The sequence below is a fragment of the Lactuca sativa genome, chromosome 9, assembly GCF_002870075.4.
Source record: "Lactuca sativa cultivar Salinas chromosome 9, Lsat_Salinas_v11, whole genome shotgun sequence".
Classification (NCBI taxonomy): domain Eukaryota; kingdom Viridiplantae; phylum Streptophyta; class Magnoliopsida; order Asterales; family Asteraceae; genus Lactuca; species Lactuca sativa.
The window spans coordinates 11,580,927-11,601,074 of record NC_056631.2 but is presented as its reverse complement, the minus strand read 5'-3'; the positions used below and the strand labels follow the sequence as shown (position 1 = coordinate 11,601,074).

At 38.8% G+C, this 20,148-nt stretch overlaps 1 protein-coding gene across 1 annotated transcript; it reads right to left on the bottom strand.

The window, feature by feature from the left end:
• Positions 1 to 1,089: 1,089 nt before the first annotated feature.
• LOC111881326 (transcription factor MYB14) lies at positions 1,090 to 2,442 on the bottom strand. Its single transcript, XM_023877735.3, has 3 exons — positions 2,148 to 2,442; positions 1,921 to 2,050; positions 1,090 to 1,826 (listed from the first exon to the last, which is right to left on the bottom strand). Exons 1-3 carry the CDS (start codon positions 2,278 to 2,280, stop codon positions 1,325 to 1,327), a joined length of 765 nt encoding a protein of 254 aa, XP_023733503.1. The 5' UTR covers positions 2,281 to 2,442; the 3' UTR covers positions 1,090 to 1,324.
• Between the last annotated feature and the right edge of the window lie 17,706 nt (positions 2,443 to 20,148).

Below are 20,148 nucleotides of genomic sequence, written 5' to 3'. Positions count from 1 at the left end.
TAATAATATAGGTCGGGTTTTAGGTTTGAATATTTATTTTTCGGGTATACCTGAATACACGAATTCGTTTTTTAAATAATACTAAATATACAATGCAGTCACGTACGCACACTTCAAATAAAACAAAACCCTTCGTTTCCTTCTTATGAACGACGGCTCGACAGTCGACGCAAACTTGCAAAGGGAATACGACGCTGAAGCTGAAGTCATGAACCGTCATCACAATTCTCAGTTTCTCACTATGGCACATAATGGAATTAAAAAAGTACATAACATATTATAATGATTTGTATTGTTAATATATATATACTTGTTAATTGTATGAAGTATTTTCCTACCAATTTTTTATTTAACCAACCAACATGTAAAAATAAAAAAAAAATTAAAAATTAAAAAATTATCAATAAGTGTCATTTAAGAAATTTTCGGGTATACCCGATAATTACCCGACCCGACCTCAAACCCGAATACCTGAATACCCGAATTACAATATAGGTCGGGTATCGGGTATTATTTTTTTAAGAAAATACCCGTTTTACCCGAAACCCGAAAATTTTACTCATTCGACACCCTGGTTTAAACACTTACATTACATAGAAAAAATTCACGAAGGACCTTTTTAAACAAAAAAACAAACAATTTGTTAGGCTATGATTACATTATCCCTTTACAAGTTTAATTTTTGGACTTTAAGTCTTTATAGTTTTTAACCGTCACATACGATTTGTGCATGGATAGTTATTGTGTGTTAAAGTATAGAGCTCGTGACTAAAGGCGTGTTCGATAACAAATTTTTGAGAGCTTTTAGAAGCTTAATGTTTTTATTTTCTTAAAAAAAAAATACTCGACTTAAAGGAAAAGTTTCGTTTGATAAAATCAACTTTTAGCTGATTTTAAACATAACGATTATAATTTGAAAAGTAGTTTTAGTACTGTTGTGCAATTTAAAAATCTCTAAACATTTCTAACAATAAAAATTGGTTTAAGCTACCATGCACCATCTAATAACTAGTCTTGCCATAACCAACCTAAAGCTTTTCTATAAATTTTAAATAATACTAATTTTTTATATATTTTATTAGAGCCGTATGCCGCAATGAAAGATCAAGCATGATTATCATAATAGTAATTCACAATAGTGTATTTAAATACATTTTGGACTATACTAATTTTATTTTGTATTTTAACAAGTATAATGGTTGCTTGGCACCAAAAATACAAATATACTAGTTAGACTATTTTTAAATTAAAAAAATGTACTAAACTACAAAAAAAAAATGAAAATAAGAAAAAGTAAACATTATGTCAATCTTTTCTTTTATATTTATATTTGTGGCAACTCTTCTCCTCTTGTGAACACGTTGTACCAAAAGTCCATGTCATCGTGCAAATTTGACTCGAAACCACATCCACTTTGAAGTTGACCAATGTTTTCATGGACCGCCGGAAACTCGTCGGAGTTATCTGCTGAAAAAATCTCCGACCAAAATTCTTCATCCATATCCGGTAAGCTCTGATCCAATACCAGGTCCTCCATGCACGAGTTATCATTTGTACTTGTAGTCACCGAAGAAATTTCAGTACTTGAAGGCTGAGGCGAATCGATTTGATTATAACTCGTTTGATTGCTCGAATTCGTCTCTAATGGCGATGATCGAGCAATATCTTCTTCATCTTCTTTAGATATTTCCACTTCCTGTTGAAACTTAGAACTGGTTACAGTAGGGTTAGTGTTAGGGTTCAATCTCTTCTTTAAGTACGTGTGCCAGACATTCTTAATCTCGTTATCTGTGCGACCCGGTAATCTTGCAGCAATCGCTGACCATCTGCAATTCATATCAGATCACGAGATCAGTAAAAAGAAGATACTCAGAACATATAGAACGATCGAAGGAGTCATAATTAAACATGCACACATACCTATTTCCCAAAGCCGTATGTAACTGTATGATGGTTTCTTCTTCTTCTCTACTAAAGTTACCCCTTTTAATATCGGGTCGTAAATAATTAGTCCATCTTAGCCTGCAACTTTTCCCGCACCTCAATAAACCTAACAACGAAAAAAGGTTAGTTCTAGTAATATCAAATTAATTACTTCAGTGACTGCGAATTGAACTCATTTAGGTGTTGGTAAGTTAATATATTACCGGCGAGCTTGGGAAGAGCGCGCCAATTTGGGTGGCCATGGAGGTTAATATAGTCGATGAGGATTCGATCTTCTTGGTGAGTCCAAGGACCTTTCTTCAAACCCATCTTTTCGCAGCAGGGAGCTCTAACCATAGTTGTAAGATCAAGTTGGTATCGATTGATCGAATTCCTTACGCCTTGAGAAACGGCTAGCTATATTATGAAACAAGTAAAGAATGGAGACTTTAAATAGGAAATTATTGATGGCTGAAGCATAACGGACAAAGACGAAACAAACAAAGTGGTGTGAGGGTCCAGGCGCAGCCAAGAACTATAAGCCAGCCAACTTGACTACGACTTACTTTCTGTATGTGCGAGTGATATATATATATATATATATATATATATATATATATATATATATATATATATATATATATATATATATATATATATATATATATATATATACACGTTTTTTTTGTAATTTAGTTGATGGTGTGAACGAAGGCACGTGAGGAGAATGACGATGGTTCGAGGTGATGAGTATAAACCGAATTTGACAGCAGCAGAGTTGACTACTTTTATTCAAGATACATGCAAGTTGTCACTTTCTCTTGTCTCTCACTCTAATTTTTCTCATTTTATATTATGCTGATTACCAGTAGTTTGGATTCTAGTAAAAATGTATGTATATATATATATAAAGAAAGTTTACCTATCTTAATTTTAATGATTATGTTAATTACGAGTTGAACAACATGGTGCGGTCAATAAGGGTTTTATTGAATGTTTGTGAATTTGTGGTTGACTACTTATAGTATTAGTGGGAAAAGCGTGTAAATAAGTAAATTGTAAAAGATTATAAATCTAAAATTTAATTTTAGTTAAAAAGTTATCGGGTCAAATAGTTTAGGTATCCACCACGGTGCAATATATGTTAATACTTAATAGTAGCGTATGAATTTTTATTATAAGATTATATATATCACACAATTCTCACATTCATATTCATTTGACACATGGTTCTAAACGACGTTAAGGCGTGTCATGACGTGAGATGTAAAGTAACAATATCAAAAACATCAAATTCAAGTTTATTAAATGTTATGTGCAAATAATGTTTTAAGGCACGCCTTATTGCATTATAACGTTTTTTTTTCATGAAACAGTTAGATTTATGTTAAGTTTTTCATATTAAGTATTTATATAACACTTCTATAACTTAATATATTTCATATACTTATATAATTATCTGATTTATCATATTTTAATATACATATAAAATTGTTATCTCTTAAAAACGGTCATGACTCGCAAATGTTTGAAGTTTGACCTTGTCAAGTTACATAATTTAGAACCTTAATTTGAGACATTGAGTTGTTAACTAAATATAACCATTAAATGTATAATTCATCATTCTATTGTAATTAACAATTTATCGCATGTAATTAATGAAAATGTGATCGGTAGAAAAATTAAATGAAGACAAAACTGCAAAAATGGTCTTTTTGGTATGTATTTTTTTGGGGTTTTAGTTCAAACCTCGACTTTTTTGGATCAGTGGTCCTTTTGAACTAGTTTGTATGTAAAAATGGTCCCTGTAAAAATTGAAATGACTACAATACCCTTGGGATATTTATTTTTCATTTTCTTTCATTATTTTAAAATCTAATGCTATTTATTTAATTATTTTAACAATTAAAAATAATAAAGGACCTCTCTCTCTCTCTCACACACTCTCCTCTCTCCTATCTGTACGAAACCATTTCCCAGTTCATCTTCTCCAACCAAAGAACATGATTGCAGCCCCAAAACATTAATTATGTTCATAAAACAAAAATGATGAAGGCCTCAATCAAATTGATTAGATAAATCCAAGATTTTTAACTGGGTACTACTCATGGATAATACTTTAACTCCACAAACCAACTTCTGGTTCTTAATAACAAACCCCTAATAGCTTTGAATTCGAAGGCAAAATCAGATCTTGGTTATGCACAGATAACGAAGGTAAAATGGAGTCCTCACAAAGTAGCCTAACAACAATAACCTCAATAGACGACATCTGAGGAGGTATAATCGAAATCAGAGACCGGTTCTTCCTCATCCAAGACTGTTGATCGATCAAAAAGGAAACCGAAAATAATGAGGGGGAAAATCGGACATACAAGGGTCGCAAGAGGTGACGGGGCTGGTTGGAGATGACCGACGGAAGCAACAGCTGACGACGACGATGGTTCACAGCAGCGGCGACGATGGTGGCAGGGTTGCTCCAGCGGCTTCTGCTGCTTCTTTTTCTTGTTTTTCCGGTGAGCTCGATGAGAGAGAGGGTAGGGAGGAATGAGGGTTGTGTTCATTGGTAATTTTTAATCGAGAGAGAGAGAGAGAGAGAGAGAGAGAAAGAGAGAGAGAGAGGGAGAGAGAGAGAGAGAGGTATATAGTGGGTATCGATGGTGGTGGGTCACGACTGGAAGGTGGTGTTGGGTGGTGTCCGGTGGTCATAGCAACCGCAATGGAGGTGGTGATTGGGTACAAGAAGAAGACATAAAATTTTCATAAGTTAGACAAAATTGTTGTTTACTCCCTATGCGCACACACATAGAGACAGAGACCCATTTTATTATTAATAAAACATTAAATTAAATAGAAAAAATATATATCAAGAGGGCAATTTAGTCATTTTGATTTTCACATGGATCATTTTTACATGCAAACTAGTCCAAAATGATTACCAATCCAAAAAAGTCGGAGTTTAGATTAAAAACCAAAAAAAATGCATACGGACCATTTTTGCAATTTTGTCTTAAAAGAATCATAAACAATACTATATTACGTACAGTACGTTCAAATGTGGTTAACTGATCTAAATTGGATGAAATTGACATGCAAGTTGGTTGACTTTTAGATGTCATGCTAAGGCCTCTTTCAAAATCCATATACCGGCACCCATTCGCCGAAAATGGTTTTCACATACAATAATGGTTAATAATGGATCCAACCAATTGCGCCTTCCACGAACCACCCCAATAGTTCCCAGTCGTATTTCTCTTTATACTTTAATTAATAAAAATATAAAAAATTAAAAAGGTAAGAATATTTTACCTTATCTACTAGAATGACCATAATAAGTGACTTTGTCTATCATAAAAAAAAATTTTAAAAAGAAAAAAAAAGCACACTTTTTTCCGCAATTTAATAAAAAAGAAAAAGCCAAAAACATCGCAAAAGTTCCCTAGTTCATTCGTAGATTTTGACAGATATACGTCGGTAACTCTTCGCGTGATATTTATCTCATTCGTAGTATTAACATCTCCCATGCAACGTTATAATATGTCATCATAAAGAAAAGCTCGCTTTTAACTCGTTGATTGCATTTCGTATTTGCATATTACTATCTTCCACAATCCACATGCAACCATTATTAATTTCGAACTAACCTCTAACAATTAGGAAACTACTTCAACGTGTCCAATGAACCTTATTCCCTTATCGGTTAGTCGTCTAGTAGACATGTATATCATCTTTTTCCCTATTTCAAACATGATCATAAGAGGAAAATGAGAATGTGTTAGAAAATTTTAGTTCGTTGCAAAAATGGATATCATGTTATATCGATCCTTGTAGTGTTACCACCATGCATCTCTCGTATCAACTATGTAGATATATCGAATGACGATACAATTTTTTTTCACATCTTCTTGTTTAATTATTTAATGTTTATTTTTGTAATAGTTTCATTTTTCAGTTCGAATATTGTTGTTTAATACTTATAAGGAAAATATTGTCGTTGGTACTTATCATAAAAGTCAGTTTTTTTTAACAGCAAGAAAGTATTCCAAAAGAAAAAGCTAGGGAGAAGCTAGAATTACAAGACATTATGACATTCAGCCTTCGGATCTAAACACCAGTTATCCCAATTTAACATACAACCTCTCCTAGCTCTAATTTTAAGCCAAATGAAAGGCAAGAACCTTAACATCGCTAACAAGAACAGTGGTGTTCTTCGTTTTGCTATGAATTACAATCTCATTCCTGAAGGTCCATATCACCCTGGCAAAGGCCAATAAAAGTAGTTAGCTAAATTCAATATATTCTGCTCATCTAGATGGGGTGTGGGAGAATGATATTGACATTTGGAAGTACTTAAAAACGAATGTTAACAATAATAATACGTTGAATTTGCATTTGGGTGCAACCTATTTGCATATGGGCATATAACCAAATCTGGTGGCTATAAAATTATGTGTAGTGGATATTCAGATAAATTTATCCTACAGGTATTTGAATACTGACATTGTTGTTTATATAAATGATGGTGACAAGGTAAATGACTATATAGATATTGTGTGTTATGTTTATCTACATACGTCTATGGTGTATGTTATTGATCTTGGTATGTATCATTTATGTGTGTGACACGTTCACTAAAAAAATCCGATTGTAGCGAATAATTTATTAAAATAAATAAATAAGCTTCATTTATGTGTGTGACACGTTCACTAAAAAAATCCGATTGTAGCGAATAATTTATTAAAATAAATAAATAAGCTTAACACAAAATATCGAGACCAAAAGCAAATTGGGAGGTCGGGTGGAAATTATCGGATGGAAGAGGAGGAACGACTAGAAACAATCAAGTTCTAAGTATGATTGTTTCTTATGTTTAGGGATGAGCAAAGGAACCGACCCAAACCGGACCCAGCCCGGGAACCGAAGTTGGCCAAAATTAGGAACCGAATCGGAATGCCGGTTCTACCGGTTCTTGTTGTGTCTTCAATATTGGAACCGGTCCTTGAGAAATAGCAACATATGGTTCCGATTTTTGCCGGTTCCGGTTCTACCGGTTCCTAGTTCCAAAAATCTACAAGAATATCGTCACGGTCCCGACTTGATCGGTTCTATCCGATTCCAGTTCCGGTAGCAATTCCCGGTCCAAATGCTCATCCCAACTTACTATGTACATCCTTTCAAATATGTCAACCATTGTAAATATAAGAATATTATCAAGGAGGAACCTAAATATGATATTAGGTGCATCTAGGATTTTTAGTGGAAATGCAATACTTTTTGTTAATGATGTTAAACCATCCATATCTCTATTTGTTAGATTACGGATATTGTAAAGGTATATCAGATGAGAACATTATTAATGATTATGCGGATAAAGGCACTAGAGTGAATATTTTGATGTAAATAATGAAGTAGGTAATGGTTATGGATATAGTAATGATTTTTTAAAGGATTCGTCACACACACTATCAAACATAGAGTACGAATGTTATATGATCCTATCGAAGACGTCACTTTGTCACATGTTTGCAGATAAAGGAGCATTAAAGCTATCATTTGGGTTAAAAATTCATTAAAGAAAGTTTTTATTATAAGAACACAAAGTCATACAAAATATGTTTCAGGCATATATTTTTATGATAACAATGACCGGCTTATATTACGGTCATAATAAATGTAGATATCGACTTATTCCAAGTTCAAGTATTCAAGGATTGACACACTTATTCTAAAATGTAAATCCATTAAAATCATCGATACACAAATAATAAAGTTTTTTTTTGGTAAGGAAGAACTATTAGAAATATGGTTTAGTGGCACTTGGAAATCTGAGAATCGTGATAATCACTTTCAAATCGAAGTATTTGGGTGGTACTCCCAAATTCTCAATTGGATAAGACTCAGATAAAATCAGAGAGAAAAGAAAGAGAGAATGAGATGGTGTAATTTCGTGAGTACCAGAAAAATAACTAAAAATTGGTTATAAACCTTCATTATCTGAAAAACTGTCAAAACTGTCATATAACAGTTTTTCTCAACAGTAAAAACTGTTATAAATCAGGGTTTTGTATAAGGATTAATGCAAAGTCAAAACCGGGTCAAATATTCAAAATTTGGATTTTCTGATGCATTTTTAATACAGCCAGGGGCTCTGTCCCTTAGACCCCGCCAGGGGCTGCCGCCCCTTGGACCCCGCTCCCAGGGGCGCTGCCCCCGGACCCCCGTTCGTTCAGGGGCTTCGCCCCTAAATGACAATATACTTTAATACTTGATCAAACTTAAACAAGTGTGTACTCCACACCTTCCTTACTTGTTTAATATTTATCAAGATCATTTTTAGTCAACAAAGTAATCCTATTACACTTAAATAACATTGATGATAACAAATCGCCAACAGAAACCTCCAATAAAATTTTATTAAGAGACTCAACGGTAAAACATAATACAATATATCAGAAAAAATAAATCGTCCAAAATATGTAAAACATATTTAAATTTAACATTTCCTACTCGCTATTGTTATGTTGAAATGACCATGGTCTCAAACTAGTAAAGGGTTCACATACAAATATTCGTGTATGTTTTGTTAATTACCATTGTAAATCATCTTTAGCATGGTTCACACTTTAAAATTGATTTATGAACATTATCAACATTGAATTGTTTCACGAATGAAGTTGACGATGGAGAATGGTGTCCATTTTTACAACATAAATACAACAATCGGTAATATTATTATTAATAGTAAAGTCGTATTACAATAATTGGAAATATTATTATTAATAGTAGAGTCATTTTTGGTTACAAACAAGAACATAAATAAGCAATAAATGAGAATGGAAAAATTATAAGAACATGATTTGTTAATTAATTAATAGTATTTAATTAATTAAATGGAATCTATAAGTTCTTGAATGTTATGTAGGATAAAATAAAATAATTTAAGCAATCAGATAATTACTAATTATATAGATAATTATTAGTTAACTATATAATTATCTTCTATGGTTATCTATCATTCCCTATAAATAGAGAAGCATATGGACAAATTTAAACGATGAGAAAACTCAAAAACCTAGAGAAAATTTGGTCCTACCTCTTCATTCCCGAAACCACCAAAATCCCAACTCCACGTTGTGGTGTCTTCTTGCCCACGACATGGTGATGCGGTTTCATCAAATTTCGAATTTTGAAGCATTCGTTCATTGTGTTCGTTGCATTGGTTTTTGTCGGATGTTGCTAATCTGAGTGCCTTGGTGTGACTACGAAATAAGAGTTTTACGTTGCACTCTTAGCTTTCAATCAAACAATCGAAGATCTACAAGGGTTTCTAATAACCCTAAAAGGTATGATTTCTTGCATAATCAAGTTGCATTATATAGGTTGTTCATAGATCCGATTTTTTAGGCATATTGAGGATTAAAATTGTTGTTTCCAATGTCCCTTTAATGTTGTTTAATGATCCCCAAACCCATCAGTAGTACCAGAGCGGTCTGAACACGTCTTTTGCACCTTAGTTTTTCTGTTCTTATATGTTTAATTGAGTTTTCATGCTTAGATCTGATCTAGTTTCTTAATGTTAAATGTTTTTAATTGTTTTAGAAAATAAACTACTTGAAAATTTTGTGATTCTTGAACCTGTTCCATCGCCACATCGTGGGAGGTTCTCCTCCACGGCGTGGAGGTCTGATCAGAAAACGTGTTTCTAAGTCGCGCCATGACGTGGTGGCTTCTGTGCCACTACGTAGTGGCTTCTCTGCCACGACGTGGCAACACTGTTTATAGTTTTTGTTTTTAATATTTGTTGTCTTGTTTTGCTTGTCTATTAAGTTATATATCTCGATTTAGTTCAACATGCAAATTTTGTCAATTTTACTAATGTTGGAAAACATTATGCTTATTGATTTAATTAGTCATTTAATTGTTTAATTAATTCATTAAAATTCAAAGAATTAGATCTTGATCGGATGTATTAATTATTGGCATTGCGTCCTTGCGTGTCCAACTAGAATTAATATACATAAAATTTATATTGTTTAAATTACGCCATATATATATATATATATATATATATATATATATATATATATATGTGTGTGTGTGTGTGTGTGTGTGTGTGGTAAAATTGTATTTATATATATGACATAAAATACAAACATTGCATCCTTGCATGTTTAAATATATTGTCAATCTCACCATAACTATGATCGCCTACTCTAAATGCTAAGGTTTAAGGATGTCTCTTTGATTCCTAATGATGTCAGCTTTTAAGTGGCGTTTAGTGCTCGTCACCCTTACCTCCATCTTGTGTTTTGTGAGTAGAGTTACCGAAATGGTTTGATAGGACAATTGTGCTTGCTAAAAGTATTAACATTATAAATATTAAAAAAATCATGTTTTATGTAAAAATGTGAATCTTATGCTTCCCATGGAAATTACACCTTGTTGTGTATTCTTCTTGGTGTTATGCGTGGGTGGTTTACCGGCACGTCAAATGAGAATTCTCGAAGTAAGGTATATGGTAATCATGATTCTTAAGCGTTACTTGAGTCGAATATCATGTAGTTTCGCATGTTTGATTCATCATTTGCATTCATGATCCTTGGCTAATCCAGTCATGAACGCTAAATGAGCATAAAAAAAATTAACATGTTATTGACATAGTGTCAATAAATCTCGAAAGATCTATGAATCTCATAAAGATTGAGACTTATAATTTTTGTCTGCCTAAATAGCTTATTGGTGTGATTTTCGGCTAATCCACTTCACATCATGGAGTGAAATATGCATCATAACCTTGTTTTAAATAATTTGATAATTGGGTAATTATTGATTAAGGATCAATAAGACAAACCAGGACTAATCATTAATTGAATGATGTCTTGAAAGTATCCACAAAAATTTAACAACAATAAAAATCATGTACAAGGGTAAGATAGAAGGAATGGTCAATCTTATTTGTGGTTTGAGTTAAATGAAAAGAAATATCGTACCTTAGCTATGGGAAGGATCAAGTATCAAATACACTTAGTACATCAATAACATTGATGGAACATGGAATTCCATCAAGTGTAACACCCAAAATCTCGAGGAGAAATTGTTGAGAATAAAGCTTATTTCGAGTTGGACACGGCATGTTAGAGGGACCAACACGACGTGTTTAGGATGGAAGAATCGCAGGGGCTAAATGAACCAACACGATGTGTTGAGGTTAGGGATGGCAATGGGTATGGGTATACCAGGTTTCATGTTCCCCATCCCCATACCCGAATCCTCATCCTCATCCTATCCCCATACCCGACCCCATCCCCATCGGGGATTAAAAATCTATCCACATCCCCATCCCCAGTGGGTATCGGGGATCCCCAATGGGTAATCGGAGATTTTTCCCCGTTACAAAGTTTTGAACTTTTATGAAAAATAACTCATAATTATATATTAACCAACAAAACAAAAACTAACAAAAGTAATATAAAACACTATAATCACTGAATATCTTCAAACACGAATAATAACATTCAAGGTTACAAATAAAATCATTTTTTGCAAAAAAAAAGACATAAAAATTCTTCCCAAAACTATACGTTTGATTGTAATACTATATATATATATATATATATATATATATATATATATATATATATATATATATATATCGGGTACCCATCGGGGCCGGTTTCGGGTATGGGTACCCGACAGGTAGAACCATCCCCATCCACATCCCCATCCCCGCTTTTTATATTCGGGTAATACCCATCCCCGTCCCCGTCCCCGGTCAACTTGGGGATTTACCCGATCAACTCGGGTTAGGGTTTCGGGTACCCATCGGGTACGAGTTTTTTTTGCCATATCTAATTGAGGTGCCTCAACTCGACGTGTTGGCATCTGGGAAGGAAACACTAAATTTTAGGGTGTTACATCCTATTTAAAGGCCTTAAGTTCCTTTGGTTGGCTTCCTTATCAGTCTTCATTGTTATCAAAACCTTAAAACGACTTGTAGCCTCCATTGTCAAGCATTTGAGCCTTGGAAGGAAGTTTGGTGTTCATTTTGTGTATTATGAAGGAGTTAGAAGATCTTGATGTTTTTAAGCTTTGAGAAGGAAGTCTTAGATCCAGAATCATTACCCATTTTGCAAGGAGTTTGTGGTATCAAGTTCTTATCTTGATTACTAGATGCTTAGATCTCTCTTTTGGGTTAAACTGTTATGTTTTAGCCATGGATTGAATGGATGTTGGGATTAGGACGTCCCAAAGCCTTGTTCTTCCAGATATGGGGTTCGCATGGACTCTTTTGGCATAAAGGTGTCAAGTAATGGATTTAAGGGCTTTAAGTCCCATATTAAGCCCTTCTTGAGCTTTTGAGCTTCTCCTAGGCATGCATGAATGTAAAGCTGGCAACTTTACGTGGTCTTCCAGCTCTAGGGTGTCAGATCTGCAATTTGGGGCTTTGTCTTTGAAGATTAAGTGCTTAATGGTTAAGCCCTCACTCTTTTAAGTCTAGGGTTTGGGTTTGAACCCATTTCGGTGGTTCCTGCGGGTAAAGTTGGAAACTTTGCCCTTCTAGATCTCATTTTGGTCGAGATCTGAGCTTTGGAGCTCTTGGATTCGATGAAGGCAGATTAATGTATTAAGTTGTTGGGTCTTGGGCGAACTCTGCGAGTTTGTTGGTCAACTCGGCATGTTGGCTTGGTTTTCCCCGTTTCAAGTTGATGGAGAAACACAACGAGTTTGTTGGTCAACTCGGCGTGTTGGGTCAACTTGGATTGTTGATCTTGACTTTTGACTTTTGTCTTGGACCAAGTTTGTCATAAGGGGTACTTAAGGTAATCTGAATTGTACTAAGGAAATTACGGGCTTAGGATACGACACATATAGGGTTAAGCCCAATTTGGAAAATTAGGTCATTAGTAGGCCTTTGTGAATCTTTTGATTATGGGCCTTTTTAGGTTTGAACTTGGGCCTCAATTTTGATTCATGTTGGGTCAAGGGTAAAATGGTCATTTTACCGCAAGTATGGTGTAGCACCTGATTCTTGGTACGTATTCTCGTATTTAATCCTTTTATTGATTTGCAATTTTGGCCTTGGACTTGGCGAGTCGAAGGACTGACTCGCCGAGTAGAAGCGGAGTTTAAGTTGCGGACTCGGCGAGTCGGTTCCCGGACTCGGCGAGTAGCCGCTGTCTGGACAAAAACCCTAATCCAGGGGTTTGTACCCTATTTAAACACTCTAACTCAACCTCCCTTGTCCTTAACACTTCCACAGAGCTGTTGAGTGAAACCCTAGCCCCCCATTGTCCTTGTGAGTGATTCTTGGCTTTGTGAAGGAAGTTTGGAGCTTAGAAGAAGAAGGAGGAGGTTGAAGAGTGCAAGGAGGGGAAGTAGATCCTAAATCTACACTGTGAGAAGCTTCCATCCAGGTAGAAAAGTTCCTACCTTGATCACTAGTTCATTAGATCCCCTTTTTGTCCCTAATTGATGGTTTTCAAGCCCTAAAACCTCAAACTCCATGTGGTTATGCTCTATGTTCTGAAAGGACTTCAGATCTGGACCTTATGGACACCGTAGAAGTGTAAAGTCTCTATGGCTGAAGTGATTGAGGTCCCTATTGAGTGTATGACCTCATAAAGAACTTGGAATTGCCTTTTGGAGCTCATAGGGCCATGCATGCACGTAAAATTTGAAACTTTACGTGATAAGCATACACTAGGAGCTTAGATCTATGGTTTGGAACCATTGCATGTCTCAGATTTGGTCTGTATGGGAGGAGGGTTGAAGGGACCCGGCGAGTTCTAAAGTGGACTCGGCGAGTTTTATGAAGATGGTCTTAGACTCGACAAGTTAGATGAAAAACTCGGCGAGTCCTTTGAATATTGCCTAGAACTCAATGAGTTGTTCTTCAAACTCGGTGAGTCATATGAACTGTTACTGAGTTAAGAGAGGTTTAAGTGTAGAAGGTCCAACCCTTCGTAGCTGCACGCGGGATTAGCAATTTAACGTGTAGCAATAGTCCCAGAAACCCAAATCCTCAAGATGGATGCTCTGGTGAGGATTTGGAAGTGAGTAGGAGATCTGCTCGGGGGACTCGGCGAGTTGTTCTCGGACTCGGCGAGTCGGATCGCGAGTCGGTCTAATCGTCCCAAGTAGTGAGTTAAGGGTGATTCAGTGAGTGGGAAGAGGGACTTGATGAGTTAATGTTGGGATAGTAGGAGAGGGACTTGGCGAGTCTGTGCCATGACTCGGCGAGTCTAGTCAACTGGAAGTTGACTTTGACCAAGGAGTTGACCTTGGATCAGGGGTAGGTCAGTCATTTGACCTAAGGGTATTTAGGAGTGACTAATCTATGTTTATGGATTTATAGCCGGAGGATTGCCGGTGCAGCAGTCAGTCGTCTAGCAAACAGACTTTCAGCAGCTACTTTTCGAGGTGAGTTACCTTCCAGTAGCGGTGGGTCTACGGCCACAATGTCGGGTCGCCAGTAGGATTTGTATGTTAGATAATTGTCTTTGTGATATTCATCTAGGTTTGCTACTACTTGATATGTGTATGTGCTAGTATGTTATGATGTTATGTGATAGTGGTAGTAGGGGTGAAATAGTCCCCGGTGACCGGTCGATAAGACCGAAGGGGTAGTTTAGTACCCAGCCATGCTAGCGAGATTATGATATGTGTGATATGATTTTATGTGGTAGTAGTAGGTGTGAAATAGTTCCCGGTTACCAGTCGAAAGGACCGAAGGGGAGGCCAGCACCCAGATATGCTAGGCAGTATCCGGTCGAAAGGACTAAAGGGGAGGCCAACACCCGTATATGCTAGCCAGTATCCGGTCGAAAGGACCGAAGGGGAGGCAGCACCCAGATATGTTAGGCAGTATCCGGTCGAAAGGACCGAAGGGGAGGCCAACACCCATATATGCTAGGCAGTATCCGGTCGAAAGGACCGAATGGGAGGCCAGCACCCAGATATGCTAGGGAGTATCCGGTCGAAGGACCGAAGGGGAGGCCAACACCCAGATATGTTAGGCAGTATCCGGTCGAAAAGACCGAAGGGGTAGGTCGGGCACCCAGAGATGCCTGACACTATTTATATGTTATGTGATTGTATGGTATGCAGTACGATAGGGGAACTCACTAAGCTTCGTGCTTACAGTTTACAGTTTTGTTTTCAGGTACTTCTTCTTCGAAGGGGAAGGAGCTGGCGCGGTAGCGGCACATCATACACGCACATTGTTTTTCGCACCATGAGCTATTTTGGGATTTTGTACTCTGACATTATGGTTGTTTTTATGTTTTGGTTTTCAGACACGAAATATGTTTATGAAATGATAGGATCAAACGATGTTATTTCACAAATGTTTTCCAAAGTATTGATTTAAAAATGAAATCTTTGGACGTGAAAATTGGGTCGTTACAAGTTGGTATCAGAGCCCAGGTTTGAGGGATTCGGACACGTCTTCGGGGGTGTCTGAACTCAAATCGAGGGATTAAAGGATTTCGAAAAAGAAAAAAAAAGTTTTCCGAAAGATTAAGTAAAGGGCTTTAAGAAAGAACAAAGTGTGTGATGTGCGCGACCGGCCGAGCTCAAGTAAGTATTCCCCAAAGTACGCATACAATGTTATGCACTATTTATCAGTTCAGTAGAACAACATGTTAGTATCGGACTAAGGGTCTAGGAGTGATGCCTTATGTGCCTGATTTATGTGCTTCAGCTTATGTGAATTACATGCTAGTGTTAAGTAAACAGCAGTAGGATAACATGTTTAGATTATGTCTGATAGTATGAGCTTAGCATTGTATACTAGTAAAGTTTCTCTCTATGAGAACAGACTTGCTTGAGTAGTTACTTGCATCCGAATGCTACTTGCTTTGTGCTTTGTGGAACTCTGAGTGATGGGAGTTAGTCATTAGGTGAATACGTCACGTCACATGTGGTCAGGGTTGGATAATCTCAGAGTGCTGGATTTGGCCCTATTGCGCAGCTCTTGTATGAGTCTAACCATTGTAGGGACGAGTCTGTTACTCGAAGGATTATCTAAGCCTCATCACATGTGATGGTATTCAGGTGATGGCTAATTGGCATTACAAGGAGGCCTTCAGCAGCTGAGGACCGGTTTGGGTAGGGCCAGAGATTTTCCTAGGGTAAGCCTAGAACGAGGATAGCAGTGATTAGCAGTGGTAAAACGGGATCTGGTTGAGTCAAGGTAGTCCTTGAAGAAGGTATGGATAGATGTGGAAGGTAGTATGGGACCGTACTACTGAAAGCAGAGGATCCGTACCCGAACTGAGGAAGGCTGAGAGAAGACCAGGGAACTTGTAGTAGATGCGATCCCTCAAGAGGTATTAGTATCACTAACGATTGGTATTATGTAATGCAGAATGGTGGTACTACATCCGAGGCCAATAGTTGGCAGTTCAGGAGATGGATCGGGTTCAGGATCAGGTTCCGAGCCAGTAGACGAGGGGCTACGCGAGTTCATCGCGTCAGAGATCACCAGAGGCATCCTTGAGTCGACCCCCATCATCTTTGGGTCGATCAACGAATGGATAGTTGAGTTGATGGAGGACCGCCTCAGGGCATTCAGGAGTGACATGGCAGCTGGCCAGTCAGGATCTTGCACACTGTCCTTTAAGGACTTCAGGGGCAGTGGTGCGTCGGATTTCCATGGGGCGAAGGACTCCATTGCTGCCAAACGATGGATTGCGGACATTTAGTCCACACAGCTTGTAACACCCGAAATCAGAAAGATCAAGAAAGGAAAGGAGAAACCCTAAGTTAAAAAGGGTTGACTCGGTGAGTCTGTAGCCCGACTCGTCAAGTAGAGACGTGATTTCGAGCACGTGTAAGTCGGCGACTCGACGAGTCCATATTCGGGACTCGGCGAGTCTACCTGCCAGGAAGAAACCCTAAATCCCCGGGTTTGCTCACTATTTAAGCAATGTTATGTGCCCCCAAACTCGCCTCCTTCACCCTCATAGAGCTTGTGAGAAACCCTAAACCATCCCTTGTATGATCTAAGTGTTTTTGTGTGGATTCTTGAAGGATTGAAGAAGAAAAAGAAGAAAGGACCAAAAAGAGGAAGTGTAGAGCAAAGATCCAAGGCCAAAGTCAGAGTTTATTGAGGTATGTCTTGGAATTATCCTGTTTTGTGCTTAAAACCTGCATTAGAACACCTCTAAGGCTAGTTTAATGTATTTTCCAAGCTTTATAGTTGTATAGATGCCTTGTTGGGTCGAGATATCCCTAGATCTGTTCATTTAGGAGTGTTAGAGCCCTGATCTAGTGCCTTTTCGAAGTTTCCTTGCTTGAGAACCCTAGATCTAGCCTTTATTGTGCTTTTTGAGCCTTTTAATATTCATGGGTGCATATGGGCATGTAAAGATAGAATCTTTACGTGTTAATCGAGCTAAGGGAGCCCAGATCTATAAGTTTTATGCGTTGGATTCAAGCAGAATCGAGTTTAGAGTAGCTGCATGCATGCGACTCGGCGAGTCGGAAGAACGACTCGGCGAGTCGAGTCGCGAGTCCCTGATTTTTCCCCTTTTGAGTGATGCTGAGTGGGGACGAGTGAGTAGTAGAGTGGACTCAGTGAGTTGGAGGTCAGACTCAGTAATGAAGGGACTCAACGAGTTGTTCATACAACTCGGCAAGTCCAAGGCAATCTTCTTAGCTTAAAAATAACACGTCGAGTTGTTCATACGACTCGGCGAGTCAGATGCAGATAGCCTGAGTTCTAGAATCGAAAGGGAACTCGTCGAGTTGATGCCATACTCGACGAGTAGCCGCAAGTAGGGTTGAGAAGTGAGAATAGAGACTCGGCGAGTTGGCGGCCCAACTCGGCGAGTCAGTTCAACTGTAGGTTGACTTTGACCGGGAGAGTTGACTTTGGCCAGGGGTAAAAGAGTCATTTTACCCCAATTCAGTTATTAGTATTTGATTGAGTGTGTTTATGGAATTGTAGCCGGGGAGATACCAGAGCAGCAACAGATAGCTTCCAGAGCCATACACTCAACAGCCAGTTCACGAGGTGAGTTTTCTTCCAGTAGGAACGGGTCTAAGGCCACAATGTCGGCCCGTTTAGCCAGCAGTAGTTTCCGGATTTTGATCCGATACAGTAGTTAGTATGTTTGATGCCTTCGTGGCTCAGACAAGATTTATGTGTTATGTGTTCCGGGCTAAGGCCCGATGCAGTATGCAGTATATGTGTGTTCATGCTAGTTGATATGTTTATGTTATATGATGTTCAGTTAGTCCGGACTTCGGTCCGATGCATGGGACAAGGTCCCAGTCAGTTAGTCCGGACTTCGGTCCGATGCAGGGGACAAGGTCCCAGTCAGTTTCCGAACTTCGGTCCGATGCAGGGGGCAAGGCCCCAGTTAGTCCGGACTTCGGTCTGATGCAGTGGGCAAGGCCCAGTATGTGCTTTATATGTTATTGTATGGTATGTGGTAGATTGGGGGAGCTCACTAAGCTTCGTGCTTACGGTTTTCAGTTTTGGTTTCAGGTACTCAGTTTTCAAAAGAGGAGCTCGGGAAGATTGCAGTGCACACACCATAGTCAGTTAGCCTGGGAATGTTTGACTCTGATAATGAGATTATGTTTTGAATTTAATACTCGAAAGTTATGTTGTGACTTATGATACGTTTTTATAAATCTGGTTTTAGTAATGTTTTAAAAAGAAATTTTTAGTCAGGATTTTTGGGTCGTTACACAGCTGACCAGCTTCTGCCCCGAGGGGTTGAAGGTGAGATATGCAGCAGGGTATTTGAGAGACAGAGCTAGAGACTGGTGGGAGTTAGTTGGTGACTCATTGGGATCCTCGACTGTTGAGGCTATGACATGGTCGGATTTTGTGACCCGGTTCTGAGCAGAGTTTGCGCCAGCGGTAGAGCTTCAGCAGCTGGCCAGAGAGTTTTTGGACATGAGGCAGACTACGGAGACTGTCGCGGAGATCACCGCCAAGTTCCGGGAGAGGGCAATGTTGGTGCCCCAGTATGCGGGAGATGAGGATATGAGGAGGACCCGCTATCATGACATGCTACGAGCTGACATTCGGGAGCAAGTTAGTTTTTCAACTTGCCCTACCCTGGATTCCATGATTTCTTGGTCTAGGGAGAGGGAGATTGATCTGGAGCATATCCGGAAAAGGAAGGCATAGGAGGGACGGGTTACAGGGGCTTCGGGGAAGAAGCCCAAGGGATCAGATGCTGGGCCGAAAGGCCAATAGGGGCGAGACCGCTGCTAGAAATGCGGCAAGACGCACGAAGGAGCGTGCAAGCTGGGATCGTCAGGCTGTTATAAGTGCGGCAAGTTGGGGCATTTCAGCAGGGATTGTACCTCCCCTACGCCTGTCTTTTCGACGTCTGAGTTGCTGTGATTCCACTACAACCAGAAGGGCCACAAGAAGGCCAATTGCCCCCAGTTGACCGCAGCAGCGCCAGTGAAGGCGCCAGCTCCAGCGACCCTGCGGGTTACTGATGGCCGACAGGGCAAGGCAGAGGCTCCAATGGTGAGGAGCCGGGCATTTCAGCTGACTACCGAGGAGGCACGCACCGCACCCGATGTGGTGACGGGTGTGATTCTTTCCCTCTGTTTTATTTATATGATGTTATGATATTGATATGTGCCCTGTGTATATGCGTTTAGGATCGTTCCATATGAACGGTATCCCGGTACAAGTGTTGTTTGACTCGGATGCCACTCGATCATTTGTTTCTCTTGCGCTTAGCAAGAAGTTCAATGAGTCTTCGGGCATGTTGGATTGCCCTTTAGAGGTAGAGATTTCCGATTATCGATCGGTGTGAGCATCTGCAGTGTTCCGAGATTGCGTTCTGAGGTTATTTGAGGAGCGCTATTTAGTAGACTTGGTTCCCATTCCGTTGTGTGGGAACAAAGTGATTATAGGCATGGATTGGTTGAGCCCTAACGGGGAGGTTATAGATTGCGCACAACAGTTGGTGCGGATCAAGACCCCAAGTGGGGGAGAGCTGGTGATCCACGGCAAGGGGCCACAGCATGGACCCACATTATGTTTAGCAGTGAGAGTTAGGCGCTACCTTCAGCAGGGTTGCACGGGATATGTCGCGTATGTCATGGATACCCGGGAGGCAGGTAAGGCGATGGTGAGCGAGGTTCCGGTGGTGCGGGACTACGCAGATGTGTTCCCAGAGGAGCTTCCTGGGATACCTCCGGAGCGACAGGTGGAGTTCAGGATCGACCTAGTCCCTGGTGCAG